The 22875-nt window shown below is 39.8% G+C and overlaps 1 protein-coding gene and 1 pseudogene across 5 annotated transcripts in view; one reads left to right on the top strand and one right to left on the bottom strand.

Annotated features, from left to right (window-relative positions):
* The window catches only part of LOC102984850 (membrane-bound transcription factor site-2 protease), a 68311-nt gene extending 54743 nt beyond the window's left edge, over positions 1-13568 (bottom strand). For 2 of the 5 annotated variants that reach the window (XR_008616416.1, XM_028482793.2), the window contains exons 1-3: positions 13374-13552; positions 10373-10521; positions 8385-8622 (exon numbers count right to left, since the gene is read on the bottom strand). Coding sequence is in view for 4 of the 5 variants with exons in the window: in XM_028482793.2 (XP_028338594.1) it covers positions 8385-8622; positions 10373-10521; positions 13374-13448 (462 nt within the window). In the remaining variant the exon portion in view is untranslated. Of the gene's footprint in view, positions 1-8384; positions 8623-10372; positions 10522-13373 lie in introns of all 5 variants that reach the window. The other 3 variants (XM_007126585.4, XM_028482792.2, XM_007126587.4) reach the window with 3 other exon arrangements.
* A 4327-nt stretch (positions 13569-17895) lies between these two features.
* Positions 17896-21570, top strand: LOC112062004 (nudC domain-containing protein 2-like; annotated as a pseudogene).
* The last annotated feature ends 1305 nt before the right edge of the window (positions 21571-22875 follow it).

Genomic DNA, 22875 nt, shown 5'->3' with positions numbered 1-22875 from the left:
AAATATATATATATATATATATATATTTGGACACATATACACAAATATTTGGGGGAATAAATTGTTAGAAAAGCACGGTTGGTTCAGGCTCTGGGGACATATCATTTGGGTTTGGTGTTCTGGCTCCATCATAACTAGCTAAGGGACCTTGAGGAAGCTTGGATTATTCCTCCAGTACTTCAATTTCCCCATCATGAAAATGGAAATCACCACATTTACATAAAAGGGTAATTCTGAGGATTACAGGAGATAATCCTTGTCCACTGTTTAACATTACACCTAACAGAGAGGGTAATTATACACAAAATTTAAAGGACTTTGATATATATCAAACTGCTCTCCAGAAGCAGACACTTCAATAACCTTGGGTAAACTCATTTTATTCAAATCTACAATTTGAGAGGAATAAAAAGCATCCCATTGTTTGATTTCTATTTCTTTGATGATTATTAAGCTGAACATTCCCCCTACTTTTTGACCACTGATAGATCTTTTGTGAGTAGCCTACTCCTGACTTGTCAATTTTTTTCTCCTTAGAGTGTTCATGTTTTTCTTATTGTCTGTAAGATCACTTCAAGTATCAATTATCAATTCTCTGTGATACACATCACAGATGCATTCCCAAGTTTTGCCTTTTCATTTTATTTTGCTTTCGGTTTTTTGATATATAAAAAATTCTATGTAGTCAAATCTATCAATATTCATGGTTTCTGCCATTAGTTTTATGCATATGTCTTTCTCATTCTGTGTTCCTATAAATAGAAACCTGTTTTTTTTTTCTTTCAAGGTCTTTTATGATTTCACATTTTAATTTTAATTCAATTGCAATTTATTTCTGTGTATAACAAAGGAATTTCACTTTTAAGCCTTTTTTAGTAACTGAAGAGGAGATTCAAACCATGCTGCTTGGATTGCTTTCTAAATTCATTGATTCCAAGAGTCCTTTCTCTAGTTATGAAACTAGCTTTCATAGTCATCATTTTTAATGTATTCATAACATTTCACTGAATGACAATCCCATAATTTAACCATTCCTCAATTACATATTGTGGTTGTTTCCAATTCTTCATAGTAATAAATGTTAGGATAAAGAGCTTGATGAATACTAATTTTTCTATAATTTGGAAGTGTTTCCTTAACCTAGAGTCCCAGATATGGAAGTAAATGGTCAGAGGATATTTTTATGATGCTCATTATCTGAAGTTCTCTCTACTCAGACCCTACTAAGCAACTCTTTTCAAGAACATCAGTGTACCTTTTTCTACATATCTGCTCCATTCCCATGTTGTCAGGCATCTGTCTGTTCAGACCTGTAGTTTCCTTTTCTCTGATTCCTCTCTAAATTTATGTACTTAAGATTAATACTCATACATTCCCTCTATATCACAAAGTATTCAGGTTATCTTACCTTTATTTCAAATAAATCAGTAGCCTTGATCCAATAGGATATTGATTTCTTCTCTTTATTATTTCAGTGATGTAATAATGAAATAAGGTAAGGATTTGAACATGTGACTACACCAACAGATGGTAGGTCTTATTTGCTGGCAACAATACTCGATTGCCCATCTGTCTCGGCTGTGATCACACAGGGTATTAGATGTACCAAAATTAGATGTACCAAAATACTGATCTCTCAATAGATGTACCAAAATACTGATCTCTCAATAACACAGAGTGCCAGGTTTTGGGGAATTAATACTGAATGAGGCTGTAGGGAATTATAGAGTAAACAGAAAGTATGTCCTCTAAGCTACAAGAGCTCATATCAAAGTCAGGAGATACAACAAACTTAAACAAAAATATGCCGGGTAGATATACAGAGGGCAGCTGACTTCTTAATGGTTTCAAAGCATGGTTCTCCTAACAGAATCAATATTTTGTGAGCTCTATGAGTAAGCTGAAAAGCAAACAGAAGAAATAATTTCTTCTGTAAATAACACTTTACCATTCAGGCAATGATTCTTTGGACATGATGCCAAAAGCACAAACAAAAGCAAAAATCAACACATGGGATTACATCAAACTCAAAAGCTTCTGCATAGCAGAAAGAAACAACCAATGGCAGCCTACAGAATGGGAGAAAAGTTTTGCAAACCATATATTGGATAACGGGTTAATATCCAAAACATATAAAGAACCAACAAAACAAACAACCCCCCGTCCAACAATCTGATTAAAAAATGGACAGAACTACTACTTAGTAGTTCCAAAGGAGACAGCAAAATGGCCAAAAGGCACATGAAAAGATGCTCCACATCACTAATCATCAGGAACATGCCAATCAAAACCACAGTGAGATACCACCTCACACCTGTTAGAATGGCTATCATCAAGAAGAAAAGAGACGACACAGGTGCTGGCCAAGGATGTGGTAACCCTTACACACTGTTGGTGGAAATATAAATTAGTCCAATCGCTATGGAAAACAATATGGACGTTCCTCAAAGAGTTAAAAATACATCTAAGGTATGATCCATCAATTCCACTTCTGGGTATATACCCAAAGGAAATGAAAATATTTCAATGAGATATATGCATACCTCTGTTTATCACAGCATTATTCACAATAGCCAAGATTATGGAAACAACCCAAATGATCACCAACAGATGAATGGATAAAAGCAATGTGTTACATGTACAAAAACAATGGAATATTACTCAGCTATGAGAAAGGAAGATATCCTCCCATTTGCAACAACATGGATAGACCTTGAGCACATGATGCTAAGTGAGATAAATCAGAGAAATACAAGTACAGTATGATAACACTTATATATGGAATCTAAAAAAGTCAAATCTATTAAAAAACAGAGAGTAAAATGGTGGTTACCAGGGCATGGGAGGGATATGAGTAATGGTATTTAAGGGTACAAACTTGTAACAAGTAGTAAATATGCCACAGAGATCTAATGCACAGTATAAAGAATACAATCAATAAAATTGTACTATAATGATGTGATAAATATTGCTCCAATGGCAATCATATTACAATAAATAAATGTATGAAAGTAACTCGCTGTACACCTTAAATGTGCAAATTGTAACATGTCAAATTTATCAAATAAAAAAATTTTAAAAACTTGTTAGCTTTCTTTCTGCCCGTGGACGCTGCCAAGTAAGCATCATTAAAGTCTCCCCAGCTCCACTGCTGTCACGTCTAAATCAGAGTCTCCCAAAGAACCCGAACAGCTGTGGAAGCTCTTCCTTGGAGGTTTGAGCTTTGAAACAACCGATGAGAGTCTGAGGAGCCATTGTGAGCAGCGGGGACGCTCACAGACTGTGTGGTAAGGAAGGATCCAAACACCAGGCGCTCCAGAGGCTTCGGGGTTGTCACATATGCCACTGTGGAGGAGGTGGATGCGGCCATGAAGGCAAGGCCACACGAGGTGGAAGAGTTGTGGAGCCAAAGAGGGCTGTCTCAAGAGAAGATTCTCAAAGACCTGGTGCCCACTTCACTGTGAAAAACATTTCTGTTGGTGGCATTAAAGAAGATACTGAAGAACATCACCTAAGACATTATCTTGAATAGTATGGGGAAAAAAGTGACTGGCTGAGGCAGTGGCAAAAAGAGAGGCTTTGCTTTTGTACCATTTGATGGCCATGACTCCGTAGACAAGACTGTCATTCAGAAATACCACACTGTGAAGTAAGGAAAGCCCTATCTAAGCAAGAGATGGCTAGTGCTTCATCCAGCCAAAGAGATCAAAGTGGTTCTGGAAACTTTGGTGGTGGTCACGGAGGGGGTTTTGGTGGGAATGACAGCTTTGGTCGTGGAGGAAACTTCAGTGGCCGAGGTGGCTCTGGTGGCAGCCGTGGTGGGGGATATGGTGGCAGTGGGGACGGCTATAATGGGTTTGCTAATGACGGAAGCAATTTTGGAGGTGGCGGAAGCTACAATGATTTTGGCAATTACAACAATCAATGTTCAAAGTTTGGACCCGTGAAAGGAGGAAACTTTGGAGGCAGAAGTTCTGCTCCTATGGGGGTTGAGGCCAATACTTTGCCAAACCATGAAACCAAGGAGGCTATGGCAGTTCCAGCAGCAGCAGTAGCTATGGCAGTGGCAGAAGGTTTTAATTACTGCCAGGAAACAAAGCTTAGCAGGAGAGGAGAGCCAGAGAAGTGACAGGGAAGCTACAGGTTACAACAGATTTGGGAACTCAACCAAGCACAGAGGTGGTGGGGCCTAGTTGCTACAAAGACATGTTTTAGACCAGCGGTCCCCAACCTTTTTGGCACCAGGGACTGGTTTCGTGGAAGACAATTTTTCCATGGATGGGGCGGGGGGGATGGTTCAGGCGGTAATGCGAGCGATGGGGAGCGGCAGATGAAGCTTCGCTCACTTGCCTGCCACTCACCTCCTGCTGTGCGGCCCGGTTCCTAACAGGCCACGAACCAGTAGTGGTCCGCGGCCCAGGGGTTGGGGACCCCCGTTTTAGAAAATACTCCTATGGGCAAAAAAACCCCAAGGACTATATTTGTGACTAACTGTATAATAGGTTATTTTAGTTTCTATTCTGTGGAAAGTGTAAAGCATTCCAACAAAGGGTTTTAATATAGATTTTTTTTTGAACTCACGCTGTTGATTGCTAAATGTAATAGTCTGAATAAATGTGACACTGAATAAATGTGTCTTTAAAAAAAAACAAAAACAGACTTGTTAAACTGAAATAAAACCAAAAAGCCAAAAAAAACCTTTTGCCATTCTAATCCTAGCAGGCAGAGAGGCCAGTGATCATATTTCCTCCAAGCCTGCTTCTTTCTCTACTATCCTCTTTCTTGGCAAACAATAACCAGTCATGCAGCCTGAGAGTCATCCTCGACTTTCTTCTCCCTCCAGCCTCACATTCAATTAATGACTGAGGTCTGAGAACTCCACTGCAAAAGATCCCTTGAATCCAGCCCCTTCATTCTCCTTACCACTAATTTAGTTTAGATCTTTATAACTTCTAACATGAATTATTCCAAATGCTCTCTTAAATGGTCTCCCCATCTTTGGTGAAACCCTACTCCAGTCCATTTTGCAGACTTGTTATCTACAGATAAAATCAAAACTTCTTAGAATGGCCCTTCATAACTCAGACCCTACCTATATCTCCCATCTTATCTCCTATACCATATACCTTCCACCATATACCTCTTAGATACAGGTCAAAGTTACTTTATAGTTCCTCAAGGAATTGTTGGTCTTTTTTAAGGGAGTAGAGCATACTGTGCACAGGCTCTGAGGTCAGTGGTTGGTGAGTGATGGACCCACCATTTACTAGCTGTGACCACAGGCAAGTGACTTAACAGCTCTGTGCCTTGGTTTTCTCATCTGTGAATCAGGGAGAACAACAATACTTACCTCTAGATTGTTGCTGGAATAAAATAAAATAGGCACAAAAAACCTCACATGGGAAGCACTGCATATTAACTAGGTTTTTTAAAAAAAATAAATTTATTTATTTTATTTATATTTATTTTTGGCTGCATTGGGTCTTCGCTGCTGCGTGTGGGCTTTCTCTAGTTGCGGCGAGCGGGGGCTACTCTTCGTGGCAGTGCGCGGCCTTCTCATTGCGGTGGCTTCTCTTGTTGCGGAGCACGGGCTCTAGGCGCATGGGCTTCAATAGTTGCGGCACGCAGGCTCAGTAGTTGTGGTGCATGGGCTTAGTTGCTCCGTGGCATGTGGGATCTTCCCGGACCAGGACTCGAACCCATGTCCCCTGCACTGGCAGGCGGATTCTTAACCACTGTGCCACCAGGAAAGCCCCTAACTAGGTTTTATTATTAGTATTATTATTCCCTCTGCCTTTCCATGTTATATGGTTCCCTCTGTTTCTGGCATGCTCAACTGCCATCTTCCTTTCCCAGGCTATGTGGACTCTCCTTCCCTTCCTTTCTCCTCTACTCTCTTCCCAGTGCCAGGCACACCTCAGCAGGGCTTGTCTTTGTTCCTGCAGCACCTTATACTCTGTCCAACTGTAGAAAATCATAGCAGCTCTCCCTCTAGACCAGAAGCTCTGTAAGTGCTAGGATTGGATTTTGTTCCCTTTATAAGCAGGACTATGCACAAGGCCAGTAGTCAGACAACACTCAGTAAATGTTTGCTGAAGAAATAAATCATCTTGTCTGAGGCCTCACCCACCTGAATCCTTTTAACCTCTACGAAAGACCTATTACCATAGGAGAGATTCTTTATTTTTTGCTACAAATGACTTGTAATCTTCCCATAGTGACCCAGCTAGTAGACGCCACAAAGAGATGAGTTTAAAAAAAAATCTGTCAATCCTGAATAGACATTTTTCCAAAGAAGACATACAGATAGCTAACACATGAAAAGATGTTCAACATTGCTAATTATTAGAGAAATGCAAATCAAAACCACAATGAGGTATTACCTCACAGCTGTCAGAATGGCTATCATCAAAAAGTCTACAAATAACAAATGTTGGCAAGGATGTGGAGAAAAGGGAACTCTTGCACACTGTTGGTGGGAATGTAAATTAGTGCAGCCGCTATGGAAAACAGTATGGAGTTTCCTTAAAAAGCTAAAAATAGGACTACCATGTGATCCAGCAATCCCACCCCTGGGTATATATATGAAAAAAACAAAAACACTAATTTGAAAAGATACATGCACTCTAATGTTCATAGCAGCACTATTTACAACAGCCAAGACATGGAAACAACCCAAGTGCCCATCAGACAAATGGATTAAGAAGATGTACTTATATATATATACACTGGAATATTACTCAGCCACATAAAAGAATGAAATACTGCCATCTGCAGCAATGTGGTTGGACGTACAGAATATTATGCTTAGTGAAATAAGACAGAGAGAGACAAATACCGTATAATATCACTTATATGTGGAACCTAAAAAATAATGCAAATGAATGTATATGCAAAACAGAAACAGACTCACAGATATAGAAAACAAACCTGTGGTTACAAAAGGGGAAAAGGAAGAAGGGAGGGACAAATTAGGGGTATTAACAGATACAAACTACTATTATAGTTTGTATATTTGGGATGAAGTGAGAGAGTGGCATGGACATATACACACTACCAAACGTAACATAGATAGCTAGAGGGAAGCAGCTGCATAGCACAGGGAGATCAGCTCAGAGCTTTGTGACCACCTAGAGGGGTGGGATAGGGAGGGTGGGAGGGAGGCTCAAGAGGGAGAGGATATGGGGATATATGTATACTTATAGCTGATTCACTTTGTTGTACAACAGAAACTAACACAACATTGTAAAGCAATTATACTCCAATAAAGATATAAAAATAAAATAAAATAAAATAAAATAGGTAAGTAACAAGGATATACTGTATAGCACAGGGAATTACACCCATTATCTTGTAATAACCTACAATGGAATTTAATCTGCAAAAATACTGACTCACTATGCTGCACGCCTGAAACTAACATAATACTGTAAATCAACTATACTTCAGTTTAAAAAAAAAGTCACTAACTCATATAGTCTATTTCATTAATAAGAACACGATTAAAAACATAACATCCATGACTCACAGAAATGGAAACTATTAACATAAAAAATTTAAAATTAAAGCCAGTCAGTGGTAAAGCACCCTTTCAAACTCTGGAAACATGAATTGATAAGGTATTGGTCTACACATGTGCTTTAAAGTGGGAATTATTTGAAGTAGCTTACAGTCAAAGAAGTACAACTCAGCACATTATTCTTCATATCAAGAAATCACAGTCAGTGATCATTCAAAAGGTCTTTTATCTTTAATTAAAAGGATATTATTGCTTAAGAATCTGAAAGCCATGAAGAAGAAAGGGGAACATTTTGCATAGGATTAAGATGCAATTTATTTCTACATTATAGAGATCTTAAATCAGTATGCTTATTCCTTGACAGTAACAATTATTCAACACCTCAAGAAGACAACATGAATCACCAAGTTAGGTATAAAACAAGCTACAAGTATATATTTTACAACACAGGGAATAGAGCCGATATTTTATAATAACTATAAACAGAGTATAACTTTTAAAAATTGCGAATCACTATATGGTACACCCAAAACTTATATAATATTGTACAGCAACTATACTTCAATTAAAAAAAAAACCTTGCACTGAAAAAAAAAAGACAACATGAATTAAATCGAATACTTGTGTAATTGTTGACAGTCTTAGTGGTGGTCCATTTGTTCTATTATTACTACCACTACTACACATTGCAACAATTCTTTGCTATACTCTTACTAATGATTTTATTTAAGCAAGTAATTTGAGAAACTGTGAGACTTTTCATTTATTTCATATTTATATTATGGATAGGAATTATGCTATCCAGAAGAAATTTCTTATATCTATGTTTCAACAAAGCTACTTAAAGCAATAAGAAGGCACTTACCACAACTTGTAGCACTTGTTCATTGTGAAGTGAGGAAGAGGAAGAGGATGAAGAGGAGGAGGAAGAAGAGGAAGAGGAGGAAGAGGAGGAAGAAGAGGAAGAAGAGGAAGAAGAGGAGGGAGAATAAGAAGAGGGAGAGTCAGCCATCATTTGGCCTAAAGTCTGCATCAGTGTTTTCCCCAGAAGAAAAAAAGAGCTGAACATGGCAATTACACCAAACACCATTCCAAAATTGAACCTGTCAAGAGGAAAAATATTACATAAATGTACAATTCCTCACAATTCATGGACTAAAAAATTCATTAACCAGCCACCTTTCATAGCTTCAAAACAATGTCTAAAAATTTCAATAACTCTGCTTCTTTTTCCTACTTGAAGTTCAGATACTTGACTGAAGCATGGGCACTAGTCTCTTTAAGCAGTTATAATTTACAATTCTCTCATAACTGCAGAGGCTGAATGTTGTTCCCAATAAAAAGTTTGTTTCCTCTCATATTTTTTTGCTCATTTACATAGCATTGTTTTGATCTTGTTCTCATGTAGTTATGAAAGCTCTTTTGACATTATAGACATCCATTCTTTCTCATCTACCGATTCTTTTGTTTGCATTTTATTTTACTTGAATTTTGTAATGAGCTTAAATATTAACATGGTAAAACTTAACAACAGTTTCTTTCTTCTACTGTTTTAATAATTAGAAATCACTCCTCTATAATTGGGAGTAATCTATTACATTTTTTGAACTTTTTGATAAGTTGTGTTTTTCAAGGCACTTATCCATTTCATCTCAATAGTCAAATTTATAGGTATACAACTGTTGACAATAGTTTCATTTTTCAAAATGAGTCTCACTCCATTCTCTCATTGCCAAGGGCTTGGGTTCAATCCCTGGTTGGGGAACTAAAATGCCAGAAGCCGCATGGTGTGGCCAAAAAAATAAATAAATAAACAAATAAATAAAAATAAAATAAAACAAGTCTCAGAATCTATAGTAATGTTTCTCCTTTCAATTCTGATTTTTAGTTATTTTGTTTGCTTTTTTTCTTGATCAGTCATGGTAGGGTTTTATTAATTTTATTAATCTTTTCAAAGTACCAACTTTTGGCTTTGCTGATTTTCTCTACTGTATACTTTCTATTTCACTGATTTCTGCTCTTATCTTTATTGTTTCTACTTTGTTTGCTTTGATTTGCTGTTGCATTTTCTGCTTTTTGATGACCTGATTGTTTATATTTAGCTCTACTCTAGTCGGAGCTAAATTTTTAACAAAAAGGAATTTCGACAAAGGCCCCCTACTGCCATACTAGAAATTCTGTCAAGTACAGAAACTGTCAGTCTCTAGGGTGTCCCAGAGATCATTGTAAACCCCCTAACCATAAACACTATAAATCATGATTTAAAAAATATTTTAAATTAAAGGGATATGCCTGGCATAGCCAGAGGGCTCCAGGACCCTGCTGCTGTAACCTGGCTGGCCATTTTCCTGATTGGTTTGTGTGTATGCCTTACTGGATGATAAGTATTTTAAATATCCTTGCCCTGGATGGGTATCACAGAAGAATTACAGAGGAAAGCCTGCAGACTTTTGGGAGCCCTATGACTCCCAGGACCCTTGTTTCTATGTGTCATGATGGGGGAGAGAATTCTCCAGGATTATTTTCCCGGTGGAAAATGCTCCATATGCTTTTTGCCTTTCTATTGGTGTATAACTTACACAAAGTGCCTAAGTCTGAAGCGTACAGCTCATTGAATTTTTACATATGTATACCGATGTATCCACCACCCAGATCAAGACATAGAACCTTGATTTTGAATGTATGCAAAAGCACAATGATGCAATCCCATGAATTTACATAAAGCCAGAAAGTTTTTACATGGTCAACATTTTAAAACTCAATAAAGTGAAAATGATGGAAACAGTTCATTTAACAAGTATTTCTCATGATCACAATGACTAATTTAAACCAAAAAGAGAAAATAAAGAATACCACTGGTAAAGCATCCTTGCTTTCCGCCGTCCCCAACTGTAAAAGGCACGATTGAAAACAGCAGTCTGCCATCTTATGTGAAAAGGGGAGATGCTCAATCCGTTGTTTTCCAGCCAGTCTTCATAAGAATGCTTAAAATACACAGATGACTAAGAGAGAAAGAAAAGTTCCACATCACTAAATTTTGAAGGATAATTTATAAGCTTTGAGAAAATAAGTGTTTTCTACAGGAAAGCAAGATACTGACTAATCAAATGTTTATAATTTTAAAGCTTTATGTTTATTCTTCAGGATATTAAAGTAAGAGTCTTGGGCTAGCTGATCTGCTGAAGTCAGGTTCTGGCAAACTACGGCCCACGGGCAAAAAAGTTTGCTGACCTTTGCTTAGAACAGCGTTGTCCAATAGACATATAATGTGAGCTACAAGTGCAAGCTACATATGTAGTTTTTAATTTTCTAGTAGCCGAATTTTAAAAGGCAAACAGAAACAGAGATTAATTTAAATGTATTTTTAACTCAAAATATCAAGATATTATCATTCAAAATATAATTAATATATTGAAACACCTCACATTCTATTTATTTGCTTACTTACGCATTAAGTCTTTGAAATTCAGTGTCAGCTTTACACTTACAGCACATCTCTATTCGGACTAGCCCCATTTCAAATGCTAGATGGCCACATGTAGTTAGTGGCTACCATACTGGACAGCACAGGTCTAGAAGCCTTGTTACCAGAGAAAGAGGTCTTTTGTTGTAATTAAAAAAGACCCCCAGCCAATCCAACAGAGGGGACAGGTTAGTTGGAATTGGTGCTTTCTATCCTCTTCTGAGCAACAACCCTAAGAAATTAGGCTGAATTTGACCATGAAAAAGTACAAAACTTATCTAAAGCCACCTTGGTCTCAGTAACTTCTTACATTCTTCATTGTTGGGGAGACAGCTGCTTATACGCAGCCTAACAAAGAGTTTTATCTTTAGGGAAGTTTGAAGTCCTTGAGTAATGTAAGATTTTGGCTAACATAAGGCTGTTTTACATACACTGCCACTGACCTCTTACCTCTTACAGTAAGTATGGTAAGTATTTTGGCATATAGATGCCCATCCATTTGAGAAACTTATCTAGAAGGATATTTCAGCCCTATCACAGTCATAAAATGACCTGAGTCTGAATATAGGTATGTTTGCCTTTGGATCCATAATGCTCTCTGCTCTCCATCTTCAGGTGAAGTTATTAAACCTGCTTGTCTTCTAGGACTTGGAAAAGGAGAGTGACACACCCCTCCAGGTGTCTACTGAGGAAATCCTAGACAAACCAAGGGTGGAACAGCAGACCAAGTTAGAAGCAGAGAAGCTGAAGGTGCAGGCTCCTAAAACCTGAGGTCTCTCCATTCCCCAAGCAGATACTCTGAATGAGAGATCGGTCTTTCGCTCAAGGAATAGTGCTCTCTTAGCGAGTTAGGAGCTGTTACTGAAATTAAAGTGACATCCTGATCACCTCACACACTGGACCAGAGACTATAGAGGTTTGAAAAATTCTTTTTATTTTGGATTTTTGTCACACATGCAACATGAAGAAATCACGCGGCTTTGTTTTTTCCAAACAACAAAATCACTGTTTAAACAAGCAGTGGCCTGTACTGCTCATGACATGCTAAGCACTGTGCCAAGTATGTGCAGAGAAAGCACCTGAGGATCTTATGAGGATGCAGATTCGGATTCTGTGGGTCAGGAATGAGGCCTGAGATTCTACATTTCTGACAGACTCCCAGATGATGCCAAGTGCTGCTGGTCCTTGAATCTCAGGTTGAGTAGCAAGGCTCTATGTGGGTGAATTAATGAAATCCTCTCTATAATCTCAGGAGAGCTTTACAATTATTATGCCTATTTTAAAGATGAAGAAATGGAGGAACAGAGAGTAATTTGCCCAAGCTCTCAATGGATAGGAAGTGGCAGAGCACAGCTCTAAGGACTGCTCTAAGGATTCAACTGTATAATCTCATCACTTTGCAAGTTTGAATGCAACAAAGCAACAAAAGTATCATTTTGCTGTTAAGCCTAAACCACACAATACTAAACTACAGTATTCTATTTAAAACAGTATTCATAACATGAAGGTTTTACTAGTCATAATTGTAATTTCCATTAAATATTTGAGGATTTACACGATTTTATTCCACGCATACAATACTCCCACCCCCAATATGCAGTTCCGAAAGGCTGCCTGAAGCATGTGGTCAGACAACTGTCCATAATATCTGCTACCCAAATAAGAATGGACCGTGCACCCAGGGTGTGTGTGGGGGGCGGGGGTGGGAGTATTACGGGGGGTCAGTGTGAAGAAACGGCGTCTAAGATACAAATTAGAATTAGAGGAGTCAGAAACTAGTTATCTAAAGCCTTGCTACTTTGAAGTATGGTCTGTAGATTGGCAGCATTGGTAGCACTTGGGAACTGGTTAGAAATGCAGAATCTTAGGCCCCCGCCCCAGACCTGCTGAATCAGAATGTGCATTTTAACCGGAACCCCAGATGGTCATAAGCACTTTAAAGTTTGAGACCACTGATGTAAATCACAACCTGATTTAGATTCATTCCAATACCAGTCTCTGGAGGGTCGTGGCCTTAAAGACAACGAGGGCAAACAATCTCTTTCCCCGGAGGATATTTTATTTCCTCCCAGGTGCAATGCCGCGGGGTTTGGCAGGGTCCCGGCCCTCCCGAACCCACTACCGGCGCCTCCCCGGCAGGCCCCGAAGGCTGCGGGGCCTGCGGAGCCCCGCAATGAGACTGCGGCAGCTGCGCAGGCCGCCACACCCCTCCCGCGGCCAGCCGTGCTTTATTTACTCCATGGGACCGGGAGCCACGCGGAAGGCCGCACGTGGGTTCCGGTCGCACGGCTTTCAGCCCGGGCGGCACAAGGCAGGGGAAGAGAAAAGGCCTAGGGCCTTGCGCTCCGGCCCTGGCACCGCGGGCTGGGGCTTTAGGCCCGAGGCCCTCACCTTCAACACCAAGTCGGTCAGGTAGACGGCAGTCCAGCCGCCCACCACCACCACCACCAGCGATACCGGAATCATGGCAGCGGCGGAGGCAGCGGAGGGAAGGCGAGCGCCGGCGTCTTCCCTGCGAGCCGCAACCAGCCGGCCGCGCGGCGCCTACAGCCCCAGCATCTGCGCAGGAACCCAGCTGCCACCGGCTCCTTTTTCGTGGTGGCGTCGTTTCCTTCCGGATCCTTCTGGTGGGTTGCACGAACGGCAGTGTGCGCACCGGAAAAGGGCGTGGGGGCTTATTTTCGCGGGGCACTCGGGCGCCGCTGTCTAGGTATCATCTAGACTGCGGCTGTCAGCCCTCTAGCGATTTCTTAGGCTTTGGCCCTCCCTGCTGTCTGCTCTCCATTCTCCGGTTCTGGTCTGGGGTTTGCGGTTCCTTTTAATCTAGTGGGGGTTTGGGTAATCCCAAATAATAATCGTCTCCGCCGCTCAGACTCTGTCATAGGTATCCAGATTTAAGTTAATTATGTTTATTCGTTCTTTTTATTGAATCGTAATTTACATATAGCGAAAACATAATACGGATCTCAACTATTTCGATGAGTTTTGATAACTATATATCTGTGTACCTTAACAAAAATAGAGAACATTTCCATCTCAGAAATTTTCTTCGCTCGCTTCCCGGTTAATCCTCTCCTCGCCCTCCCATCACCCCTTTACTAATTTTTAAATCTTTGTGTAAATAGAATCATACAATAAGTACTCTTTTTTGTGTCCGGCTTATTTCGTTCAACATGATTTTTTTGAGCTTTAGGTTCTTTTCTCAACCTCTCCCATTATAAAAATTGAGATTGGTGCTACATTAAAAAAAAAGTTCTGAACATCTGTACATATTTTTTTGTTGACGTGTACCTGATTATATATTGACCTGGAGCAGTGGTTCTCAACCTTGGCTGTAACATTAGGATCACCAGGGGGCTGTAAAAATTCCTGATGCCCGTTCTGTAGCTTAGACCACTTGAATCAGAATTTCAGAATGAGATCCAAGCATCAGTATTTTTTAAACTCAGGTCATTCCATTGTGCAGCCAAGACTGAGAACCACGGAAGGAAAACTAGTATTTATGGAGTTTTGTTTGTTTGTTGTTTCTTTGTTTTTTGCATTCTCTTAAGGCCCAAGTCTTTAAAAGTTATTTGTTTTTACTTTTTTGGAAAATCATCATTAGCAATAGTAATACTAATACCGAAATATTGAGAACATAATACTAGCTTAAGGACAAGTAGCCCAAATAGAACTGCACCCTCAGCCTTCTGCAAAGTAAAAATATAGTGTCATACTAGGAACCTGTATGACGGATACTGTTACTCATTTGCCTCACTCTCCCATACTTTTCCTAAAGTTTTAATAATTTAGCACCATATCTCCCTAGCTTCAAGAAACCTTATGACTCAGTTTTACATCTTCTTGCCTATATGTGTGTATATGTGTTGTTTTAAAGAGTTTCAATTTATTTTGGACAAAGCTAGGTATAATTATAAAAGTTTATATTCAAGCACCCTGTGACTCCACAGTTTTCCATGTACAGGTATCCCAAAAGTCTTAGTGCAGTTTTAGGTTTTGATACTTTCAGAAGTATAAATGCCGAAAACTTGCAAAAAGCATCACTTGGAAATTTATTTAAGTTTCTTTTACACTATTTAATTTGGTGAATTTTGAGTAATTTTAAATTTCAAATTTTTTAGTCCCCCTAACTGAGGATGGCAAACGTTGACTGAAACAAAAAATTGAATTACATTTATTATTCAAAAATTCCCGAGACCAAAGAAGCATGAAAGAAATTTAAATAATTTTATTTTTCAAGTGATGTTTTGTGTAAGTTCATAGAGTTTGTACTTCTGAAGTTATTAAAGCTTAAAACTACACTAAGATTATTGGTACACTATTGTATTTGAACTGACCTTTGTTTGCTCTTGTATAATGACTGTAGTTTTTAACACTGTTCTTTCCTAGGATGAAAAAATTTACTTAAGAATTAAAATGTCTTCTCTTTTGTTAGCCTGAAGCCTTGTCTGGACCACTTGCTGGGACAAAAACCAGTTACTGTGTGGCTGATTACCCAAAATATGTAGGAAATGAGTTGATTGTGTTTTTCTGTTCCCAACCTAAAATTTTACTTGTTCAGCTGACTTGGTGTTCTCATCAGGGACCCAGCAGTCAAAACAAAACACTGAATAGAATCCTGCTGGTTTCTGGAATTTATCAGTAGTGGAAGCCAGCTGGTGGCAGCAGAAGAGACAAGACAGAGGATGCAAGGTGGCAGCAAAAAACACCTGTATTCCATAAGATCAAGGTATTCTTCCTTAGAAGAAATGTGACCTAATTTACAAATAGTTTCAGGTTTCTGTCAAGTAACTATCTTGAAGGACGCACAGCCAGGCTTTTATTCATGTCATTTTTATTTAGTATATATATTTTAGAGGGGCACCAAAAATACATTTTGGCTGAATGCAAAACAGCTACATGTTAGGGACTTCCCTGGCTGTCCAGTGGTTAAGACTCCATGCTTCCACTGCAGGGGGCACGGGTTCGATCCCTGGTTAGGGAACTAAGATCCCACATGCCACATGGCATGGCTGAAAACAAACAAACAAAAACCAGCTACATGTTAAAAATCAATATTTGGCTGAAGCAGAATATCACTATTATATAATAAACTTCTGAGATACCAGAATCAACATGAAATATAAAAATTAGATAATATTAATTTTAAAATATTATAATTTTGTTGTTAAAATGTAAGTATTCAGATTTTTAGAGTTTGACATCCCCTTCAGGAGTATTTATTTCTCATCACTGTAAGCTGATAGTTTGCTTCTGGCGTCATTATACTCTATGTTTTTTTTTTTTTTGCAGTATGCGGGCCTCTCACTGTTGTGGCCTCTCCCGTTGCGGAGCACAGGCTCCGGACGCGCAGGCTCAGCGGCCATGGCTCACGGGCCCAGCCGCTCCGCGGCATGTGGGATCTTCCCGGACCGGGTCACGAACCCGTGTCCCCTGCATCGGCAGGCGGATTCTCAACCACTGCGCCACCAGGGAAGCCCCTATACTCTATGTTTATGACACTAACTTACACCAGTCAGGATAAGCTAGGTTATGCTTAGGAAACAAGCCCTAAAATCCCACTGGCTTAAAATGACAAAGATTTATTTTTTATTTGTGCTGCATATCCAACAGGGGTTGGTAGACTGATGGAGACTCCATTTTATCATGCCCAGTTCTCAAAGTGAGGCTCAGGATTTAATGCAGCAGAGAGAGGACTAGAGTGTTTACCACTGGCTGTGAAATGCTATGGCCCAGACATGCACACGTTCCTTCCACTCCAGCTTCATGAGCCAAAACTAGTCAAATAGCTGTTCCTAACTTAAAGGGCAGGAGTGTAATCCTCCGTATACCTAGAAGTAGAGAAGAATATACCTGGAAGTAAACAGTAGTGCCATCTGCCACATAAATAGATGCTCTCTTTCATCTGTGGAGGGCAGTGTAACAGAAAATGTTTGGTTAGTGATGCCATTATGAGATACTGCTAGTATTGCTGCCGCCACAAAATTATTAAGCTTTCCTTTCTCTTTAGTAGGAACTGACTAAGATAAAGGCTCATGTCTGTTTTTTTTTTTTTCTTGGCCGCGCGGCATGTGGGATCTTAGTTCTCCAACCAGGGATCGAACCTGCACCCTCTGCAGTGGAAATGCTGAGTCTTAACCACTGGACGGCCAGGGAGGTCCCTCATCTCTATTTTATATCCTCAGCTTGGTGTGGTTGCTGATGATGGTGCAGTTTGGTTGAAGCAGTCCCACAGACGGAAGCTTCTAGTTCCAGGTGAAGAAAATATTTTTTGAATCTTTTCTGAAAGTATTATCCGCGCTTATATTTTTTACTCCAAATACACACACACACACACACACACACAAAATTATTAAGCTTTCCTTTCTCTTTAGTAGGAACTGACTAAGATAAAGGCTCATGTCTGTTTTTTTTTTTTTCTTGGCCGCGCGGCATGTGGGATCTTAGTTCTCCAACCAGGGATCGAACCTGCACCCTCTGCAGTGGAAATGCTGAGTCTTAACCACTGGACGGCCAGGGAGGTCCCTCATCTCTATTTTATATCCTCAGCTTGGTGTGGTTGCTGATGATGGTGCAGTTTGGTTGAAGCAGTCCCACAGACGGAAGCTTCTAGTTCCAGGTGAAGAAAATATTTTTTGAATCTTTTCTGAAAGTATTATCCGCGCTTATATTTTTTACTCCAAATACACACACACACACACACACACACACACACACACACACACACACAATATTTGCCTACAATTGCTGCTTTACACAGTCATGTGAATAAAATTTGTCCTTAAACCTTGGTTCTAAAACTGTGGCAAAGGAGCAATACAATTGGCCTTCAAGAAACCAGTCATCTGGGTTTTTCCATTTATATTTCAGTTTCATTTCATGTACACCAGTCTCAGCATCTTCCTGGAGAAGAATGATAAGAGAATCTTTTCAGCCACTGTCATGTAAGAAATACTTGTACTCTGAAATCATCAGTTTGATGACTTCTTCCTCAGTTTCCAGAAAGCAAAGTATTTTTCTCTGCAAGCAGTTTTAATAAGTTAAGTTACATTGTTTTCATCTAAAAAGCATGTTATTTTAGTTTTGCTCTAGATGGCTTTTAAACACGTAGTAGCTGCTATTCCATCTTGTTTAAACATCTTGTTAAATATATGACAAGGCGATTCAAAAACCTTTGGATGGCCACTGGGGCCAGGAGGCGACCGGCGTGCGTCAGCCCCGTTTGAGGAGCACAGTGGGGCGGTTCCATGCAGAACGCCGTGGGGCCAGTGGTACCAGATCTTGGAGGAGGTGTTCACTGAAGTTCAGGTGCCGCCAGGCACTCGCGCCCAGGATATCCAGTGCGGCCCGCAGAGCCGGCATGTGGCGCTGGCCGTGGGTGGCCACGAGATCCTCAAGGGCAAACTCTTTGATTCTACAATAGCTGATGAGGGAACGTGGACTCTGTAGGGTAGAAAAATGGTCCGTATTGTTCTTACAAAGAGAGATGCAGCAAATTGTTGGACTTCTATTCTGGAACCTGAGTATGCAGCTGATCCTTGGGTGCAAGACCAAATGCAGAGAAAGCTTCCAGAAAGAAAATCCTGGTTTTCACTTCAGCGGAGCAGAAATCTCAGGAAACTACACTAAAGGTGGACCAGATTTCTCAAATCTTGAGAAATATCTGTGAACTTGCTGCATTTTGTGGATCCTAGCAAATGTTGCCAGCTTAATCAAAGGAACAGATTATGTGGTGGAAGAAAAATGTGGATGCCTACAGTTAACAAATTGCAAAATATATTTAAATATGGTTCTGAAAATTGCATTCAAATATGATTTACATAGGAAACAAATACCGTAGGAACTATCCTATTGATATACGGTAGCTTTTTTTTTGGACTTGTTTTTGCTCAGCATGAACTTTCATATGCTGTGGTTTACTAATTTCATATTTAACCTGTTTTTTTTTTTTTTTTTTTTTTTTGTGGTACGCGGGCCTCTCACCATTGTGGCCTCTCCCGCCGTGGAGCACAGGCTCCGGACGCACAGGCTCAGCGGCTCCGCGGCATGTGGGATCTTCCTGGACCGGGGCGCGAACCCGTGTCCCCTGCATCGGCAGGTGGACTCTCAACCACTGCGCCACCAGGGAAGCCCTGACCTGTATTTTTAATACAAAAAACTTGAGGGTGTAGATCATGTGAAATGACAGGGTGCCTTCAGGGAAAATTAAGTTTTTCTTTCAATAAGTGTGATGCAGGAATAATGTTCAATAAACTTTTCTAAACAGGAAAAAAAAAACTTTGTACATCATGTATTTTTGTCTTTGAAGTATGAGGCAGTGGCCCACTATCTTTCTGCTTATAGACAGTTATAATTGCTTTCGGATTACAGTACTGAAGGTTATATGAACAAAACACTGTATGCTTATGATTCCTAAATCACTCTTAGCCTTTACCGTGTTTGTTCTATTATCCATAACAATTGACACATTTTGAAACTGATTTTCCATCCTATAAGTAGTTCTTCAGTCAGAATGCCTTATGTTGATAGCTGTGTGAGGGAGGCCTCAACAATCTCTCAACAATTGAACAGAATCAGAGTTGAATTCATTATTAATCTACAATACTGTTAGACTTAAATATGACTTATAGTCGTTTTTGCATATCCAACTGTCTGGTGTCCAAGATATAGTGGCACATTTAATACTACTGCTTTTCTGTTCATAGCAGAATACAATTCAGGAAGTTTTTCAATACCATATTTCCTAGAAGGAACTTAATAACTAGGATTTATAGCTTCAGCAAATATGAAAAATCCATCATCTTCAACTACTGAAAACAGTTCATAGTCTGTAGCAGGAATTGTCAAATTATGGCCTGGGGATCAAATCCAGCCCTCTGCCTGTTTTGTAAATAAAGTTTTATTGGAAAACAGCCATGCTCCTTTGTTTGCATTACCTTTGGCAGCTTTGCATCACAACAACAGAGCTGAGTAGTTGTGACAGAGACCTAATGGCCCACAAAGCCTAAAATATTAACTATCTGGTCCTTAAAGGAAAAAGCATGCTGGTTTGTGGTCTGTAGTGATATTGTCAATAAGATTTTTCTTTAACTTTAGCTTCCCTAGACATAGAACTATAAGGAATTCTCTACTTTTTTTTTTTTGGCCGCACTGCACAGCCCTGACCAGAGATCGAACCTGCGCCCCCTGCACAGGAAGCACTGAGTCTTAACCACTGCAATGCGAGGGAAGTCCCAGGAATTCTCTTCTTAAAGCCTTCTCATAAGGTCTATTATTTTGGACTTCCAAAGGCAAAGTTGAGGGGAAACTAAATCCCAAATCCCAAGGCGTAAACTAAACATAAGTGCATCCCTGTTATTTAACTCAGCAGGCTCTAAAATTAATCTCTTACTGCTTCTCTGAAGATATTTTGATTTCCCTCTTATTTGTAGATAATAGTTCTATAGGGCATATAATTCTAGACTGAAAGTTGTTTTCATTCAGCATTTTGAGAATGTGACTTATTTTCTGGCTTCCATTGTTGCTGTTGAGAAGTCTATTGTTAGTCCAACTGTCACTTCTTTTAGGCAATCTGTCTTCTTTCTAGCTTCTTTCTACTGAGTTCTGAGTTTGACTTTGGTGTGTCTAGGTGTAGATTTCTTTTGTCTAACTTGCTTGGAATTTGTCATTATATGAATCAGTGTCCAGGCAGGAGAACAAAAGCCATGATAGGTACTTCAAAACAGAGAGTATTTGATAAGGGAATCGGCTACACATGTATTGGGAGATTGAAAGAGGAACAAAGGTCAGGTAGCCTGGAGATTAGAAAGCAGTAAGTATTAATAGCTAGCACATCCCTAGGGTTCAAGGCACCAAAAGGAGGAGGTTATGTTACCAGAACCTAGGAGGGTGGAGCAGGTGGCCACCATCTCAGGAACAGCTGTGCTATTGGGGATGGATGGGTGGCTGTTGCTAAGGGCTTGGGACCAGAAGGAGTAAAAGGAAGAGAAAAAAAAAAAAAGAGAGAGAGAGAGAGAGAAAGAGGAACTCCTGCTGTTACCCTCCTCCTACCTTTTGATCACCTACCAGCGCTTCTTATTGGTGGAACCCAGGAGGAAGCCAGCTGCTAAAGGAGCCTGGAAAAGCATTGTGGACACCCAACCCCAGTGCTGCCTTACAGGGAATAGAAGCCTGGGTGTGGAGCTGAAAGACCAGCACAGTTTAGGTTCCTGAATTTTAAGATTTGTCAGGGCTTCCCTGGCGGCGCAGTGGTTGGGAGTCTGCCTGCCGATGCGGGGGACGCGGGTTCGTGCCCCGGCCCGGGAGGATCCCACAACAGTGAGAGGCCCACGTACCACAAAAAAAAAGGATCAAAAAAAAAAAAAAGATTTGTCGTCTTCATCAAACTTGGCAAATTCTCAGCCATCTTCTCTTTGAATGTTCTCTCTTCCTTGTTCATCTCATTTTGAAAGTCTGATTGGATGTAACAGCTTCTCTATCCTCCATGTCTATTTTCCTTTAACATTTTCCATGTCTTTACCTTGCTGCATTCTGGGTAATTTCTTTTTTTCTTTCTTTCTTTCTTTCTTTTATTTTTTTTTGGCTGTGCCACACAGCATGTGGGATCCTAGTTCCCAGCCAGGGATAGAAACCGCATGCATTGGACGTGTGGAGTCTTAACCGCTGGACCGCCAGGGAAGTCCCGGTAATTCCTTGAAATCTATCTTTCATTTCATTATTTCTTACTTCATTCAGTTGTGTCTAATCTGCTGTTTTGACCAGTCTATAGATTTTCTAATTTCAATTATTTTATTTTTCATTTCTAGAAATTATATTTGTTTTTGTTTCAAATCTGATTTACTCTTTTTTGCTTTCTCTTGTTCCTTAGTAATTATTTCATTATTTCTTACTTCATTCAGTTGTGTCTAATCTGCTGTTTTGACCAGTCTATAGATTTTCTAATTTCAATTATTTTATTTTTCATTTCTAGAAATTATATTTGTTTTTGTTTCAAATCTGATTTACTCTTTTTTGCTTTCTCTTGTTCCTTAGCCATATTTTTAATTGTACAGATTAAACATGCTTATTATATACTGTGTATCTGATAATTGCAGTATCTGTAGCATTGGCAGATCTGATTCTTTGTTTCTGCTAATTGTCATTCATGGTGACTTGCATTTTTTTCTTTTTTATTGCAAACTCATGTTTGTTGGAACTCTATCTAGTGGAAGTACTTAATACCTGAGCTTGAGGTAAGTTTATCCAGAGGTAATTGGAATTTACTTTTCCAAGTACCTAAGGACCTCACTAACCTGGGGTCACTTAAATCTAAATCCTTAATGTAGGGTTCTTTTAGGTCACAATTTTAGGTTTCAGATTAGAAGTTGATGTCCAGTTGTAGTAGGCTGCTCCTGAAATGGCTTCCAATGGTCACTGCCTCTTGGTAATCACACCTTGTGTAATCCCCTCCCTTTGTGTGTGGGCTGGACCTAGTGACATGCTTCTAACAAACTGAATATGGCAAAAATGATGGAATGTCACTTCCATGATTAGGTTATAAAAGACTGTGACTTCTGTCTTTCTTTCTCTCTCTCTGGCTCTCCTCACTTTCTCGCTCTGATGAAGCAAATTATTATGCTGTGAGCTGCTCTGATGAAAGGCCCATGTGGCAAGGAACTGAGGGTGGCCTCCGGCCAACAGACAGCAAGGAACTGAGGCCCCCAGACCAACAGCCTCAAGAAACTAAATCCTATGTAAAACCACAAGAGTGAGCTTTGAAGCAGATCCTTCCCTGGTTGAGCCTTGAGATGACTGCTGCCCCAGCCAACAACTTGACTGCTACTTTGTGAGAGACCCTGAGCCAGAGGACCCAGCTAAGCCACAACCAAATTCCTGCCCCACAGAAATAGTGAGA

The sequence above is a fragment of the Physeter macrocephalus genome, chromosome 21, assembly GCF_002837175.3.
Source record: "Physeter macrocephalus isolate SW-GA chromosome 21, ASM283717v5, whole genome shotgun sequence".
Classification (NCBI taxonomy): Eukaryota; Metazoa; Chordata; class Mammalia; order Artiodactyla; family Physeteridae; genus Physeter; species Physeter macrocephalus.
The sequence above is the reverse complement of the archived record's forward strand: the minus strand, read 5'-3'. Positions and strand labels throughout refer to the sequence as shown.